This window comes from Enoplosus armatus, chromosome 7, assembly GCF_043641665.1.
Source record: "Enoplosus armatus isolate fEnoArm2 chromosome 7, fEnoArm2.hap1, whole genome shotgun sequence".
Classification (NCBI taxonomy): Eukaryota; Metazoa; Chordata; class Actinopteri; order Centrarchiformes; family Enoplosidae; genus Enoplosus; species Enoplosus armatus.
The window spans coordinates 25,948,512-25,963,598 of record NC_092186.1 but is presented as its reverse complement, the minus strand read 5'-3'; the positions used below and the strand labels follow the sequence as shown (position 1 = coordinate 25,963,598).

Genomic DNA, 15,087 nt, shown 5'->3' with positions numbered 1-15,087 from the left:
TAACGCTGGACGTACCTAATGTGACGAATTCAATCGAAATCACATTATTCCACTCCTGGTGATCCCTAGACCACCATTTAGAGGTGAACCAGAGACCACTTTTCTGAGTTGGGTGGCTGAGTTTGACGAACTGAACCAGCCGCACCAAACACGTTAGGCGTGAACACAACCAAAGCGAGTGCTTATTAAGTCTGGCCAGCGAGTAGACATCATTTACGTTGCCCGCTTTCCGAATGAAAGACGAATCTTTGATCCAAATTTTGTACATTGATTGCTGGACTTCATTGTCAATGGTATTTGTTAGCTTAGTGCTAACCCTGTGTTAGCCCACCGCACCCAGAACATCAGTTGGTAAGTTGTCGAGGTCGACTATCATCAGTGATTTTGTTCGAGAGCGTTGTCACTAGCTAGTGCGCACTGGCTCTTGTTTTCATCTCTTCCAAGACCATACAGACTTCTGAAGGGTTATGTGGTGAGAGGCAGAGACAGTTTTCCGAGCAAGTGAAAAGGACAGAGAGCTGGAAATGGGGACACACTGAGGTGGCAGAGGCGATGGCGGAGAGGGGAGGAACTGTGAGGAGGAGAGGAGGATGAGTAGGCGTTTTCTGTAACCAGCATTCTTACCTCTGATTGGTGTACCACCTGGTGAGGTAATTTGAATGCAAATAAGATTAGAGATAACCATTAGTATATAGAGAAGAAAGTAAAACAGAGACAGACAAGAATGGCAGGAGAGCAAAGAGAGGAAAAACAGCAAAGATTAGAGCAACTGCTATTCTCACCCTGTTTATAAAAATAAAAAAAAAACCCGTATAATCCATAAATAAGGTACTATGTTAAATCTTTGTGCCAAATGTATTGTTGGTATAAAAAAAAGCCTTTTCTTCTGTACAACTTTGTGTTATTTTTGCCATAAACTCCTGATAAGCACAAAATTGTTTGCATTCATACCCCAGCTAACTGCCGGCCTGTCATTCGTCGCGTCTGGTGATTTACTCTCACACGGTGCTTATTTGCGTTACGCACTTGGTTATTTGCTCCACAGATCTGGCATCCTGTTGTAATCACAAAGCTCCTTATTCCCACCCACAGCACCTGGCCATCAAGCACTTGACCCCTCGTTCACTGACAACAGGTCTGTTGTGGTTCTAATCTGTCTCCAGCATCCTGCTGTAACAAAAGCAGATAAGAGCACAAGCTGCCTGCTCTCCCTCTGATGCAATTCAAAGAAACCTGCCTGGAAATACACTGTGATGTTTGCCGCCTCAAGAGAATTGTTCTATCAAGCTCCAAAATTAGCACACTGTAGATGTATTGTCTATTTTTGTAGCACTTGTCGTATCATTTGGATCATCTAATCTTGTGCCAGCAACTATTTAGGGCTGAACAATTTGAGAGAAATATGTAATTGCTATTGAATCGCCATTGCTTCTGTAAATTAAACATACAACAGAGACGTTGGGATTGTGCCAAGATTAATCGCAATGTTCCTTGTTTCTACATAAAAGAGTGCAGTTTTTTTGTTGGGGTCCTCCCAGAGTCCAAACCGTCGGTAGAGAAAAGAGCTGACCTGTGTCCTAACTTCTAGGTGCTGTAAAACTGGCTAAAACATTGACCAATTAATCTTTACATTACTCAATAATATTCCACTATAATAAAGCTATTCAAAATAGATTTACTGATAACAGCTACATACCTATCCACCTTTGGTAATAATGACAAACTTGCTAGTTTTGGACAAGTGTGTTATGTGCATATGGTGTTATGACATGAATCTAAACTAAGTCACATCTGACGATATCATGTGCAAAATCAAATGACGGCCTCTAATAATACAGCTGACAGCTCTGCACATTTAGCTGGACTCCTTGAGCCCTACAGTAGAATCCCAGAGGTCCAGATTCAGAGGTTTCAAGGTGAAAGCTGTACTACCTGGTAGCGAGGGGCAAATTTCATTTTCCCCCTGGTTAGGGTTAGTCCCATTCATTTTAGGACAGAGCAATTTGAAATGGGAATACAGAATGGAGAAAAACACCAACTCTATTGCGATTCCGTAGACACTGGCTTTCAGAGAACACATTAAGCAGACATTTTTTTTTCGTTTGACCATCTCACAGAATTTACTTTAATTAGCTACAGTTCAGTAAATCTGCTTGCAACTGTTGTCATTATATCAGAGGGAAAATTCTGGGTCACCAACTAAACCTCCTATACAGATTGTTAAGGCACTGTTAATTATGAAAGTTATGTAATTCGAATCACATCTCTTGTGATTTGAAAACCCCTCTCAAATTGTAATTTAAAAATGACTAATTGTTCTGCCCCAATACTATTAATTCTAGCAACACATTAGCAGTATTTCCGCCTTTAATCTTGCATATCCCTGGTGTGAGTAATCATTAGTAACTGGCACCATTTGGGCATATCAGGTCATATGCGGCAAACGGGATGAGAGAGGGATGGTTACTATGCAGATGCCGGCGATCTGGATAATAAACCGAGCCGCTCTTGAGTTGACAGGAACACAAAGAAGTGTCAGATAGGTGGTGAGAGATTGCAGAAAAAGGGGGTGGGGGGTGGGGGCGGCGGCCCTGGAAGCTGTGTGGCCCCTGGGGTCTGATGAAGGGGACATCAGCAGCTTTCACAGGGGCTGGGCTGGGCAAGACTGAGAACCTGCCATGACTTCCCTCCACAGCTGTCTGACAGCTAAAAGAGTACAACGTCAGCCACTTCAGCATGAAATCAGGGCGTCATGACAGGTTTCGGGGGTTTCATTGTGAAAAATAATAGGACTTTATTATATTTTCACAATGTCTGGATTGAAAGGATTTTTGCTTCTGTGGTAGTGTCCATCAAAAAAAAAAAAAAAAAAAAAAAGGATGTAGTAATCTATTGGCAGTCCTCATATTTCAGCTGAGACCGTCATCAACTTTGCAGACAAGTTGCTGTATCAAACTGACGGTGCGCGGTGGGAGATGCACCCGTTGTGTTCCGGCCTTTGTCCACTTTGCCCTTTCCAAGCAGAACTTCATGAAATACTCATCACATGAAAAATCTGGTGGCTGTTAAAGGGGACCTCCATTGATTTAAACATCACTATCAGTTTTCTTGCCATGGGGAGTACTACTAAAAAAAAAACTAAAAAAAACGTTTCATGTCTTCTGTGGCTCTGGAAGAGCTTTGTGAAATCTGAGAAAATAACCTAAATGATGTCATAGTAATATCATTAGGATTATCTAGGTTTGGGCGAGTAGACTACAGATGTTTAACAGTTACAAACTGGGGGGCATGGAGTTAAAAAGGTGTGGCCTTTTACCAGGCAGGAATGGTCTAAAAGAAATCGCTTTGGATTATGGGAGTTGTAGGATCCATTCATTCTTGCCTATTGGTGTAACCGTACACAAAATCCATGGTCCCCCCCCCCCTTCTCTCTCTCTCCCCCCGTCACTCTAGAATAAAGGCCAAAATGCCCCAAAAATATCTTCAAAAAAAACACACTAGGGAATAAAAGTACCTTTGCTGCTTCGATTTTGATTCCTTTTTTTCAACCTGTCTCTTACGAGTCCCCTAAATTTCTGGAATTGTAATACTGCATGAATGGAGTTACCCCGTTAACAGCCAGTGACTGCAAAAATAAGCTTTGGCTACAGTTCTCTGCTTTCTTAACTCACAAAAAACATGAAAAATCTCAATGAACAGTCTTCAGTGTCGGGGCGAGGTTCGGCGCAGTGGAAACACGCAGCTTACTGCTTGTGTTTGAGCATCTGGCTGCTGAATCAGGAGCTTGACGTTTTCACTCCAGCTTTGTCCCGTTGCGCTAATCCTCTTCTTTCGCGAAAACCCTGGACTATCAGATCCCAGGGCAAGCGGTCACAGCGCTTGCTGGTCGAGCATCTAGGGAGTCCGCCGCTGGTCTGGGTCACGTCACTCTTCGATGGACAAGCTTTGGTCGTAATTGCTGGCAGACAAAGCTGAGTTTTGGAGGGTTTTTTTTTTTTTTTCCAAAAGAAAGCAAAGGTCTCAAATTGAAAAACGAAGCTATTAGTGTTTCTTAAGTCATTTAAGAGGACAAACTAATTCATGAGCAAATCAAAGTTCTATTGAAACAAATACATTGAAAAATGGTGGAGTGCTGACTTTACACACAGCTATATATTTCACTTGCCTTGTGGGCACAGGATAACAGATTTTCTTTTTATTAAAGGAAGTCAGCCATCTGTGCTTGGCTGCTGTGGTGCTGCACGTGACGACGGGGCCCTATGAACCAAATTGAAACAAATTGCCATGCTGCCCGCTTAATAATGCATGGCATGTTTGTCCTTACTTAAGGCCCTGACTGTGACTTGGGAACATCCTCAGAGTGGACTTCAAAGCCAATGATATCCTAGAGCCCGTCCCTCAGTATGCCTGTGTTGAGATGAGAGCGGCCACGGGAGGGGCCCCAGGCCGTCTGTGATGGGAAATCTGCTTCTTCTTACTCTTGCTGCAAGGGCTGGCAAGAGAGTTTGGCCCTGGACAGCCGCTCCAGCGCTGTGCAGGTGCTCGCGATTTTTGGCAATCAGCGAACATTTCTATTTTCTCACAGACAGAGAGAGAAAGGGCAGCTGACAGGTTGCACGGAGCTCGGTTAATTCAGCCAGCAGCCATCCAGCTTTGCTGCGAGCCGCCGGGCTGGTTTCGTAGAGAAAGATGCCCTATTTGCTCCCCTGGATCCCGGCCGATTCCTCACAGAGCTGACTCAAATGGCTGGCTCTGCTTTAACATTCATCACTGTCTGCGGAGTGTTAAGCACTGTTGGCACGCCAATATTCCCACACAGGTGCTGCTCAGGTAATTACTGAAATCTATGATGTCCTGCTCAAAACATTTATTTCCATCCTGAGCTTATTGTGTGTTTTACTCTGTGAATATGAAAAGCAGAGAGCAACCTTCGGCTCTTCAACTTTCAGAATCCATCAAATCATTGTTGCTTTTGATGTAGAGTGATTCTTTTTTTTTTTGATCACACCAATCTTAGCTTCCCTTCATTGGCTCCCTATCCGTGTCAGATCAGACTTTAACGTGCTTCTGATGTAACTTGTAAATACCTGCACATACCTGTATGACCTCCTTAAACCTCATATCCCATCCCATGCTCCGAGCATACAGGCCTCCTGTCTGTCCCATAGACTATATAGACACGTCTCCACTTCCACTTCAGAAAAACGAACGCTTGAACAAACATCAGCGTGATGAGAACTACCTAAAATGACAGAAACCATCTTTGGGAAAAAATATGAATTTGACTCATTTTTTTAGTTTGGCCCATGTCCCATCCGCTAACATAGAGGGGGCGGGGCTTATGCCCTATAGCGCAGCCAGCCACCAGGGGGCGATCGAGACGTATCGGCTTCACTTTTGAGGAGCTGCCATGTCGTCCATCTTTACATAAAATCAACGGTCTGTCAGCAGAGTTAAAAAGAAGTCAGATGGCTGCAGGACCTTTTCTTATCTTTTCCTTTCTTTCTCCTCTCCGTGTGAATTATTTTGCTTGAGTTCTGCTTGCGTGGTCCGTCCTCTTCCAGGTCTCCGCGGTGGAGAACTCAGGTCTGTTTGGCGACATCTGTAGTTGCTCGACGTCCTCCTGGGTCCATTCTTCACATCATGTTCATATCATATCATGTTACAATCTATTTATACTTTTGTCCGTACTGTACTACTATACTAATTTCACGATGTGGGTCTATTCTGCACAAGCAACACCCCGTCCTGGGAGAGGGATCCCTCCTCTGCTGCTCATCCTGAGGTTTCTCCCCCTTTTTTTTCCCTGTTAAAGTGTTTTTTTGTGGGGGGGGGGGGGGGGGGGGTTTCCCTCATCCGAATCCAGGGTCTAAGGACAGAGGGTGTCGCATGCTGTACAGACTGTAAAGTCCCAAAATTGACTTGACTTGACTATTCAAAAAACGTACAAAAATTGTTTTGTGGTGAAATATAGAACTATTATATGATGTTTAATAAAACATGACTGCTTGAAATCACATCCTCGGGCGGGATAAAACAGTTTTCAACATTAACCGCGTGACTCCTCGGGCTGGATACAGTTTAAATGTTTTAACACTAATGCTGACACAATCCCTGGGTTTCGGCAGTTTTTTCACACCTTACTATGAGAAATATAAAAAGCAAACGTGTTGATTAATTGATCAACAAAACATTAATCATCATTTAAGTCATTTATCACGGGGAAATGCCAAGTGTTTACGGGGGTTCCAGCTTCTCAGATGTAACAGTTGTTTTATATCATTGTAAACTGAGAAAAATTCAAAAAAAGAATAGAAATAGTTTCATTTTTTTTATTTAACAAAAGAAGCCGAACCCTTCAAATGTCAAGTGTTGTCGAAACACAAGCAGTCATACACACCTTTGCCTTGTAAAAATACAGTCTAAAAATTGTCAAAATTATGATTAGTTCTCTCTCTCCGATCTGAGATTAAGTAAACAAAACTTGACTAGACCAGACATTTGATGTGATAATACTGAAATACTGAGCCCTAGTTACTGTAAATATAAAAGACTTGCATGTGAAGCCTGTGGTTATACTACACATACGCAGTAATTGTCACGATAGTGTGGTTTCATCCAAATCTTACCCCAATTCCACCTGCGCCATATTTGAGTTTCACAAGGTTATTTAAAGGTCAGTTGCCTCATGCACCGACGCCTGAAAGTGCAGCTAACCGCACTTTTGTGTCACGTTCCACGCAACATGTGCCACCGTTTGCTGAACAGCAAGACCTGTGTGAGTGAACACGTGGGGATGAGCACTTTACCTGAACGCAGCTGTTTTATGCGCCCGTTGCTGCTGCTGATGTCCACGGGCAGGAAGTCTTTGAACCAGTAGATCTCCGGGTCAGGGTTGCCGCTGGCTGCGCACAGCATCGTGGCGGTGCGCGTTCTCTCCACAACCTTCAGCTGCGGCCCCATGTCGATGGTGGGGAAACCATGAGGGATCTGGTCCTCTGTGACAGATAGAGACAAACAAACATTGGCAGCTCCGACAGCTGGACAGTGGACAATGACCGTTAAGACTTCAGTCAACCATCCGTTGTGCTCTTCAGCCTGGACACTGCGCTGAGATTTCCCCGCTCATACCACAGGTTCCCCCACATGAAATTCAACAAACACAGTAAAATCCAGTGCTAATGTAAATATTGCTGGGCCTCGCAATGACTAATCCTTCTATGGAATTTTTTCCGTCATGGATCTGTGTGAACGAGAGAGGGGGGGACGATGCATTCTGAAAGAGAATAATCTGAAACGCTTAGCGCGGTCAAATGTCAATCCTGCCAAATTGTGGACGAAACGTGATAAAATCACAGGCTTGAAAAATCCCATTCCACACCTCTGTCCGTGCAGCTGAGGACAGACACAGCAACAGCGAGAGCTTCACGCGCCGCTCCAACCCTCCCTCGCGCATGATACATGATACATTTATTTGTCACTGTCACATCCAATAGGCGGGGGTACAGATTATAATGCCAGGTGTGATAATATTAATAAATATATGTGTCATTTACATCTGTAGAGGATCCGCATATTAGATGTATATTACACTATGAATCTACAGTATATTGTACATACATTGTCTTAATCTACTGTTCTGCCTCAGACACCCTTTGGGGGGGTATCAATACACAGGGTCGAGTGAGCGTACAGTGTTGGTGCAGAGTTGCGACAATGTAAAGTGATGCAGGTGTAACCTTTGAATAAGATCATCAGTTTTCACCAGATTTGCTGGTCTTTTTTTTACCTAATGATCCCCCATTGACTGTAGACATGAAGTCAAGGATCACCTTAAAAGGTTGTGCAAAATGGAGGATTATCACACAGATCTGATTCAGACTCAGTTTAGACAATAATGTCACCAATTTCCATTAAATACAGTTTCTTTGTCAATGTCATGATGACTTTTGAATTGTTTCCGTCACAGCGCGCCTCTGACTGAGTTTTTAGTGCATGAAAACGAGCCCCATGAGTTCCACGCGGTGAGGTGTACAGATAAATTGGAAAAAGAGAGCACTGGTGGCAGTATCGGCAGATTCCTTGAGTTGAGGTCGAATCAGTAATCAGTGTTTACGGCCGGTCTTCAGAGGTGGAGAATTTCACACCCTCAGCCGCTGTTAATATTCCTCCTCCTATTATTATTTGTGCCATCCTCCCTGAAACACCTATGCAAAAAAGGAGAAGCCCAACTTGTGCCTGACGATTTTTGTGACTGTGGACAACCTGTACTCTTGTTTCTGCGTTGTGATTTTAAAAAAAGAAAAAGAAAAAGACGAAGAATCAAGCCGGCTGTTGCCAGCTGTGATGCGATGACAGCTGAGGATGGGGATTTTGTGATCTACGCACAGAGGGAGACTCGCATTTCTGACTCATTCCTAGAAATGACTGCCATCATTAGAAATGATGGTGATGATTACACGGCTACAAGGACATCATTAGCCTCTGCTATAACCATGGTGAATTCTGAGGGGAAATGACTGCATGATATCTTAAATGAATTCTGTGCTTTTTATTTGCCAACACACGGAGGGCCTTTTCTGAAAGGCCTTGTGGAAAACTTCGCCTTGCCAGTTTGTTTAATGAAGTCAGTCGGGTGCCTGCGGGTGAATACGTCCATTTACCTTTACGAGAGACATCGAGGATAGTGATAGGAAGTCCTATTCCGATATTTAACATATACATATACGTGAAAGGCAAAATACCATCATTACAAGTATTTAATAATGCATTTCATTTGTCATTTTTATTAGACTGGTATCGTGTACAACCCTTTCTCTAACGGATGACTTCAAGTAACTATTTGCACCAGCAAAAATTAGTTTTTTTGGGGAATATGCTTATTTGTGTTTATCAATACATTAACAAAAGCAGAAACCTCTGCAAAATGTTCACCCCCAGACCCAGGAGGGGGTTAAATCGTGTTAAACAGGATGTTGAACTTCCAGACCTTGCAAATTCCTCATTTCATTATAGATAGATCCTTATCTATTTCCATATTGAGCTTTCTCCATTTTGGTCATTTTCATTTAGGCTCTTTCATTTCAAGTTGCCACACTGGGACGGCCTCTATTAAAGAGCTTAGACAACGTAAGCAAATGAGATTAGTCCTTTGTTGTGGTTTCTCACCGGCATTAGAGTGCACACACGTGTGCAGGGTTACTGTTCAAACCAAAGGGGCCCCTTGCAGCATCCCCCAGAAGCCACTGCTGCCAAACCAACCAATTTGTGAACGCATGTTGTAAACTGTGGTTTGGTTTCTTTGGAGTCTTGCTCCCTCTGCTCTTGCTGGTTCATGTAATTTATAGGCCGGGTCGCCCACGTTCACCCGGGCCCAGGTGCTCTCAGTCACTATGTAAGCTGCCACCTTATGCAGGGGTCAAACTACACGATATCAGCCTCATAATGGCCCGACCTGACGGATCAGAAATGAAAATGGGGCGTTGGGCACAACACACGATTGTTTTATCCCGTGTACTGTATCATAGTGGACAGGAACCGTCACCTCACGACGTCCCGACAAAAAGAATAGCCTGTCAGAATTCTTTTAGCCTTTTAGCCATGACAAATTCCACGAGCACAGAGCGCTCTAACACGCACTAACTGTAACCAAGGCGAAGCAAAACAGGATTGATGTTGTTGCCGCTGCGAGGTGGAACTGTGAAACAGAGGAAAGGTCACTGCAATTTTTTTCTTTCTTTTTTATTTTTTTAAGGCTTTTCCAAACACAGGGCCCAGTGCCAGAGCCAGCATCATACGCTTCACTTGCTCCCAGATGTCGACAAACCCTTGTTTATAGCTAAACTCAGTCAGCATCGTCAGGCATAAGGAGGAGGCCTGCAAAAGTGGCGACAGAATCCTGTCCAACCAGGCCACAAATGTGCCGACAAAAGAGACTGGCTGATGACCTGATTGTGTTTTGTGATGAGCCAACATTCACACCCCTAACCTGCTCCGACTCAGACATCACACAACCAACTGCGCCCCCTGCCATCCCCTCACCGCTCCCCACTGACCCTCCACCTGCACTAAGGATCTGTGAAGAGGATGTGTGTCAGCTCTTTCGGAGACAGCAGATCAAGAAGGCACCAGGCCCAGACAGCGTGTCACCCCCCCCCCTGTCTAAAAGCCTGTGATGACCAGCTAGCCCGCATTGTCAACAGACACCTTCAACAGATCACTGGAGCTGTGTGAAGTCCCCTCCTGCTTCAAACGTTCAACAATCAACCCGGGTCCCCAAGAAACCTTCACAAGACTCAGTGACTACAGGCCTGTCACCCCGGCGTCCCTCAAGAGACTGGTGTTGGCCCACCTGAAGGACATCACAGGCCACCTCCTGCTGGAACCCCTGCAGTTGGGACTGCAACACCTCGACTCCCCATGGACATATGCAAGGGTCCGGTTTGTGGACTTCAGCTCTGCATTCAACACCATCATCCCCTCTAAACTTACCCAGCTCACTGTGCCAGCCCCCACTTGTCAGTGGATCACAAACTTCCTGACAGAAAGGAGGCAGCAGAAAAATCAGCACTGGCGCCCCCCAGGGACGCCCCCCAACGACTGCACCTCAGGAGAAGTTTGGAGATTACACAACGGTCATCGGTCATGAGTCTGCATACAGGTAGGAGGTTAAACAGTTGGCCTTCTGGTGTGGTCATAACAACCTGGAGCTGAACACACGGCTAAAAACTGTGAAGATGACTTCAGGAGGACCCAAGACCTAAAGTGGGCGTCCACCATCAACGCCATAATCAAAAAGGCCCAGCAGAGGATGTGCTTCCTGTGCCAGCTCAGGAAGTTCAACCTGCACCTGCCTCAGGAGCTGCTGACAAAGTTCCACACTGCAATCATCCAGTCTGTTCTCTGCACATCCATCATTGGATCTGGTTTGGATCGGCCACCAAACAGGACAGGGACAGACTACAACGGACAGTCAGGACGGCAGGGAAAAATCAGTGGTGCCAGCCTGGCCTCCATTCAGGACCTACGCACCTCCAGAGTCAGATGTTGGTCATTGTTGCTTTTTTCTATATATTTATATATTTTCACCTACTATTTACATCATTGTCCTATGTCCTTTGTTCAGCTTTATTGTCCTTGTTTTTAGCTGTATGTCTATTTCTATCTTTTCACGTAAATTGTAACAATGAGGGCAACTTAAAACTCGAGTCAAAGTCCTCCTATGTGTTCCCGTACTTGGCCAATAAAGCTGATTCTGACTCAGATCCGGAGTGTCTCCCCATTTCTGCAAGAAAACATGTGTTGTGTTTGTTTTAGTCATCTATACTGTGATGTGACGGCATGTTCGCCTGACCAATCAGCAATCCCTGACGATACATGGAATATGCATTTAGTATCACGCCTTGTCTGGGCCCAAAGTGCCTCACACTGGAGGCCCGAGACGATGGATGCCTGCTACGTAATGTAACAGTTTCAGGAAGCATTCAAAGTAAAACAGTCTCCTAACTCTGTGAGACATCTGTGCCGGATGACCAGACCATGAACTGATTGCTGCTGGCACTCATGTCGCATGTTTTAGTGTTAAAGATATATTGGAAGTGGGCTATCTAAGAAAATATTTTGATGAGTAGTAGACTAAGGAGCTCCTCACACCTTACATCCACCAAGAACTCCGACCTCTGTTACTGAACTACAACATATAAGCTCACAAAATCTTGAATACTTGATTGTAGTTACAAATAAATAAGAACGGAAGGAAAACATCACTCGGGGACCTTCTATTGTACTTATTTTTCCACGAAGGGTACTCTCTCCACAAATAGCTCATCAAAGACCTAACTTGTATTTAATTAAAACTAATAACTTCAGAACAAAGCGGGGGGATTTGTATGATTCTGAAGTTATTCGTTTTAATTAAATACAAGTTAGGTCTTTGATGGGAAATCCTTCTTTTTGGCAAACATGACAAGCAACAACATGCGAGATCCAGGGCTTGTGTATCGTCTTGTGTGCGCAGTCGGTGTTTTTCCAGGGAGCTGACACAGCCTGGGAATCAGGGAAAATGGCTTTGAATTTGTTTTAACAGACTAAGACGACTGAAAGAGACATCTTTGAGTCACCCTGAAACCCCATAACCTCTGTCTTGTCTCAGATGGCGTGGTCCCAAACTAACAACTACAGAGGACTGAATCTTCGACACGCTCCATGACAATAGAGCAAAGCTGGTTACGCATGTAGGATTTTGTACCCCTCCCAAGACACCTGATATTCATGCATGAGCTTTGTGAGCGTAGTAAATGAAAGGACTTCACCATAAATGTAGCACTTGAGAGGGGAGGAATTACAGTGCTTTTTTTTTTTTAAAGGAGACTCTAGAACTTAATCCACTGTGACTCCAAGAGAAGAAAAAAAAAAGAAAAACTGAAACTGGCTTTTAAAGTTAGTCAGCGAGCAATGCTGAAACACAAGGAGAGCTGTCGCTGTGCTGCAGCCGATTGGCTGTCAGTCAAAGAGTGTAGACATGCAGAATAATGGTGTGCTGACATGTCCACTCCTCTCAGTCACTCTATAAGCCTGCCCTGCCTCTTATTGGTAACCCAACACCTCCTCTCGTCTCTTTGGGGAATATGGACCCATGAGCACATGAGTCGCTACTGCAAGCCAGGTTTTGGTGACTTGAAAATGTGATTATAAAAAACAATATTATGGCATTTTTTTCTGCTAAACTCACTCTGAACTCTCGAACCAATGCGAGATATTAAAAAAAAAAAAAAAACGACTTTGCGCGAGCTTAAAAGCTTCACAAACACCGCCCCAGATAACCCCTGATATTCAGCTCAGACTCTCCGTTGAGCGCTTGAGTAATTCACTTTCGCTTCATTCAGTTGTGGCTTTTCTTCACACTCAAAATGGAAGTGGCCAATATGAAATCCATGGAGAGGTTATTAGGTGAGCTGCATTTTCTTAGATTTGAGTCAACTGTGAAGTGAATGGATCCAAAGGTGAGTCCCAGAGCAGTGTCCCTGTTGAGTACGGTAAGCCTTGGCCTAGCTGAGGCAGAACAGCTTCAGTGTTTGCGCTGAAAGGATTCTGATACTGATACTGGATGCCAGAATCAGATCAGGCTTAAATATTAATATCTCTAACCATGGCATGTCAACAATCAAAGCATAGGGACTCCCTGTCAAAAAGGTGAAGTTGGAAGACAAAGGAACAGTACATTGAGATATTAACACCCTCCAACCTGCCTAATAGGGTTACAAATTTATTCTGGCAGGTAAGGGACATAGAAAATTACAAGAAACTTCAAACCGTGGATTTGTAACTCAGTAACTAAAGCAATAATCGCTTTGGTGGTCTTGCTGAGCTCTTAGAAACGTGACCAACTGCTGCTGTTAATTGGCCATGTTGTTTCTTTATCTAAATTGTACCATCGTTGTTTCCTGGTTTGGGATTTAAAACACTTGTGGAGTTTCATCACTCCCAAGAAATAGGTCAAAACATGGGACACTGCCCAGGTGACAGCAGTGTTTGTGTTTGGACAAAGCTTCCTGCAGTTGAAACCATCTCAAACATTTGTCCAACCAAACATAAAAGCCAAAAAAAAAATCCCCTGTGGCTGTCGTAGAGAAGCACACAGCATGGCAGCTGTCACGTAAGGAGATTGAAAGAGGTGATTGCCTGCACCAGGTCAGATCAAAAACACCGAAACACGCTACGAGTATCTCCTGCATACCGTGGATGTGCTGATATGCAGCTACGGGGATTACTACGATACTATGTTCTCAGTCTACTTTGAGTTAGACTCAAAAGTAGTGCCGTGATTGGCATTGTCCTTGCCGGAGTCCGTGCGTCCCAAACCAGGGTGGTGACTTAAATATTATCCTGACCGATAGCCATAATAAACAAAAATATGACAGTTTTGGTTGACATGTTTCTGAATGTCCCTTTATTCCCTATGCCCCCCCCCCCACCCCCACCCCCGCCGCCCTTAAATAGTAATCCACTGATTTAGCAGTGTACTCCTATAATATTGTTTCATGATGGACAGTTTAAAAAAATAAAATTCAAAATCAATGCAGTTGAGCCGGAGATGAGGAGTGGGCTGCAGACGTCCGGTAAAGCTCTCTTCTAACTCCACACCCCCAGATTGTTGTCATTTACAAACCCGACATTATCAGACTTCACACAGCTCCACAGTGGAGTTACTAAAAGGCATTATACAACTTTTTCCACATAATGCAGTAGATACTTCCCAACACCTATAAACAGGCTTTGATCTGTACAATAGGTCAGCCATTATTAAGTACTAATATAATCCATGACCTTGACTGAACAATGTACTTTTTAGACCAAGAGGTTGCACTCGCCGTGGAATATGGTTTAAAATTCACTTTTTTGGATAACGAGCCACAGTTGCTTCTGAATTTTAAAGTTTGCCACTTCTCCGTTTCTGCTAGCCAAAGTGAATGGTTCTTAAAATAAAAAAAAAAGGATTGTGAGACAATGCGTCCTTTTCACAATTTTAATAAGCCATTGCGGTGGTTTTATTGATAGCCCTCAAATTGCTATGCAAGCTGCACTGGCATCAGTAAACCTGCTTGCTTTATAAACTTGACGGTGAGGAAACAGAGGGAGGAGGGAGAGAGTGACATCAAATGTTTCAGCATATATTTTCCAATATTCTATCTTAGCATTATTGTTTTTGTTGATCACTTAATTGAGACAAACGGACGGAAACCAGCTAAAGGATGTCACACATTTTTACGTGCACTTGTATTGTAAACATGTCGTTTGATTATTGTGTGGAGAGCAACACGTGGCACTTATGTGCTTTCCTCGTCATTCCTCATGCATGCTGAAGGGACTTTATATTTCTCCACAACCACAAACATAAATTCAATTTACAGACACATAATGTGCCTCTGGCTACAGACTTATGGTGCCGTTCATCTGTGATTTGGCCATGCTGCTCTAACCGGATGACAGCAGTGTTTTCCTACTTGGAGAGGCCAGTGTGCACTCTATTCGAGCCATTTTCCACATGCTGTGCACTATTAACACTGTGATTAGTGATGCGGTAATGTA

General features: G+C 43.9%; 1 protein-coding gene across 1 annotated transcript in view; it reads right to left on the bottom strand.

Annotated features, from left to right (window-relative positions):
- The window catches only part of ptprfa (protein tyrosine phosphatase receptor type Fa), a 221,827-nt gene that overhangs the window by 129,574 nt on the left and 77,166 nt on the right, over nt 1–15,087 (bottom strand). The window contains exons 5-7 of the mRNA XM_070909026.1: nt 6,810–6,998; nt 2,499–2,507; nt 625–642 (exon numbers count right to left, since the gene is read on the bottom strand). Coding sequence (XP_070765127.1) covers nt 625–642; nt 2,499–2,507; nt 6,810–6,998 — 216 coding nt within the window. The remainder of the gene's footprint in view (nt 1–624; nt 643–2,498; nt 2,508–6,809; nt 6,999–15,087) is intronic.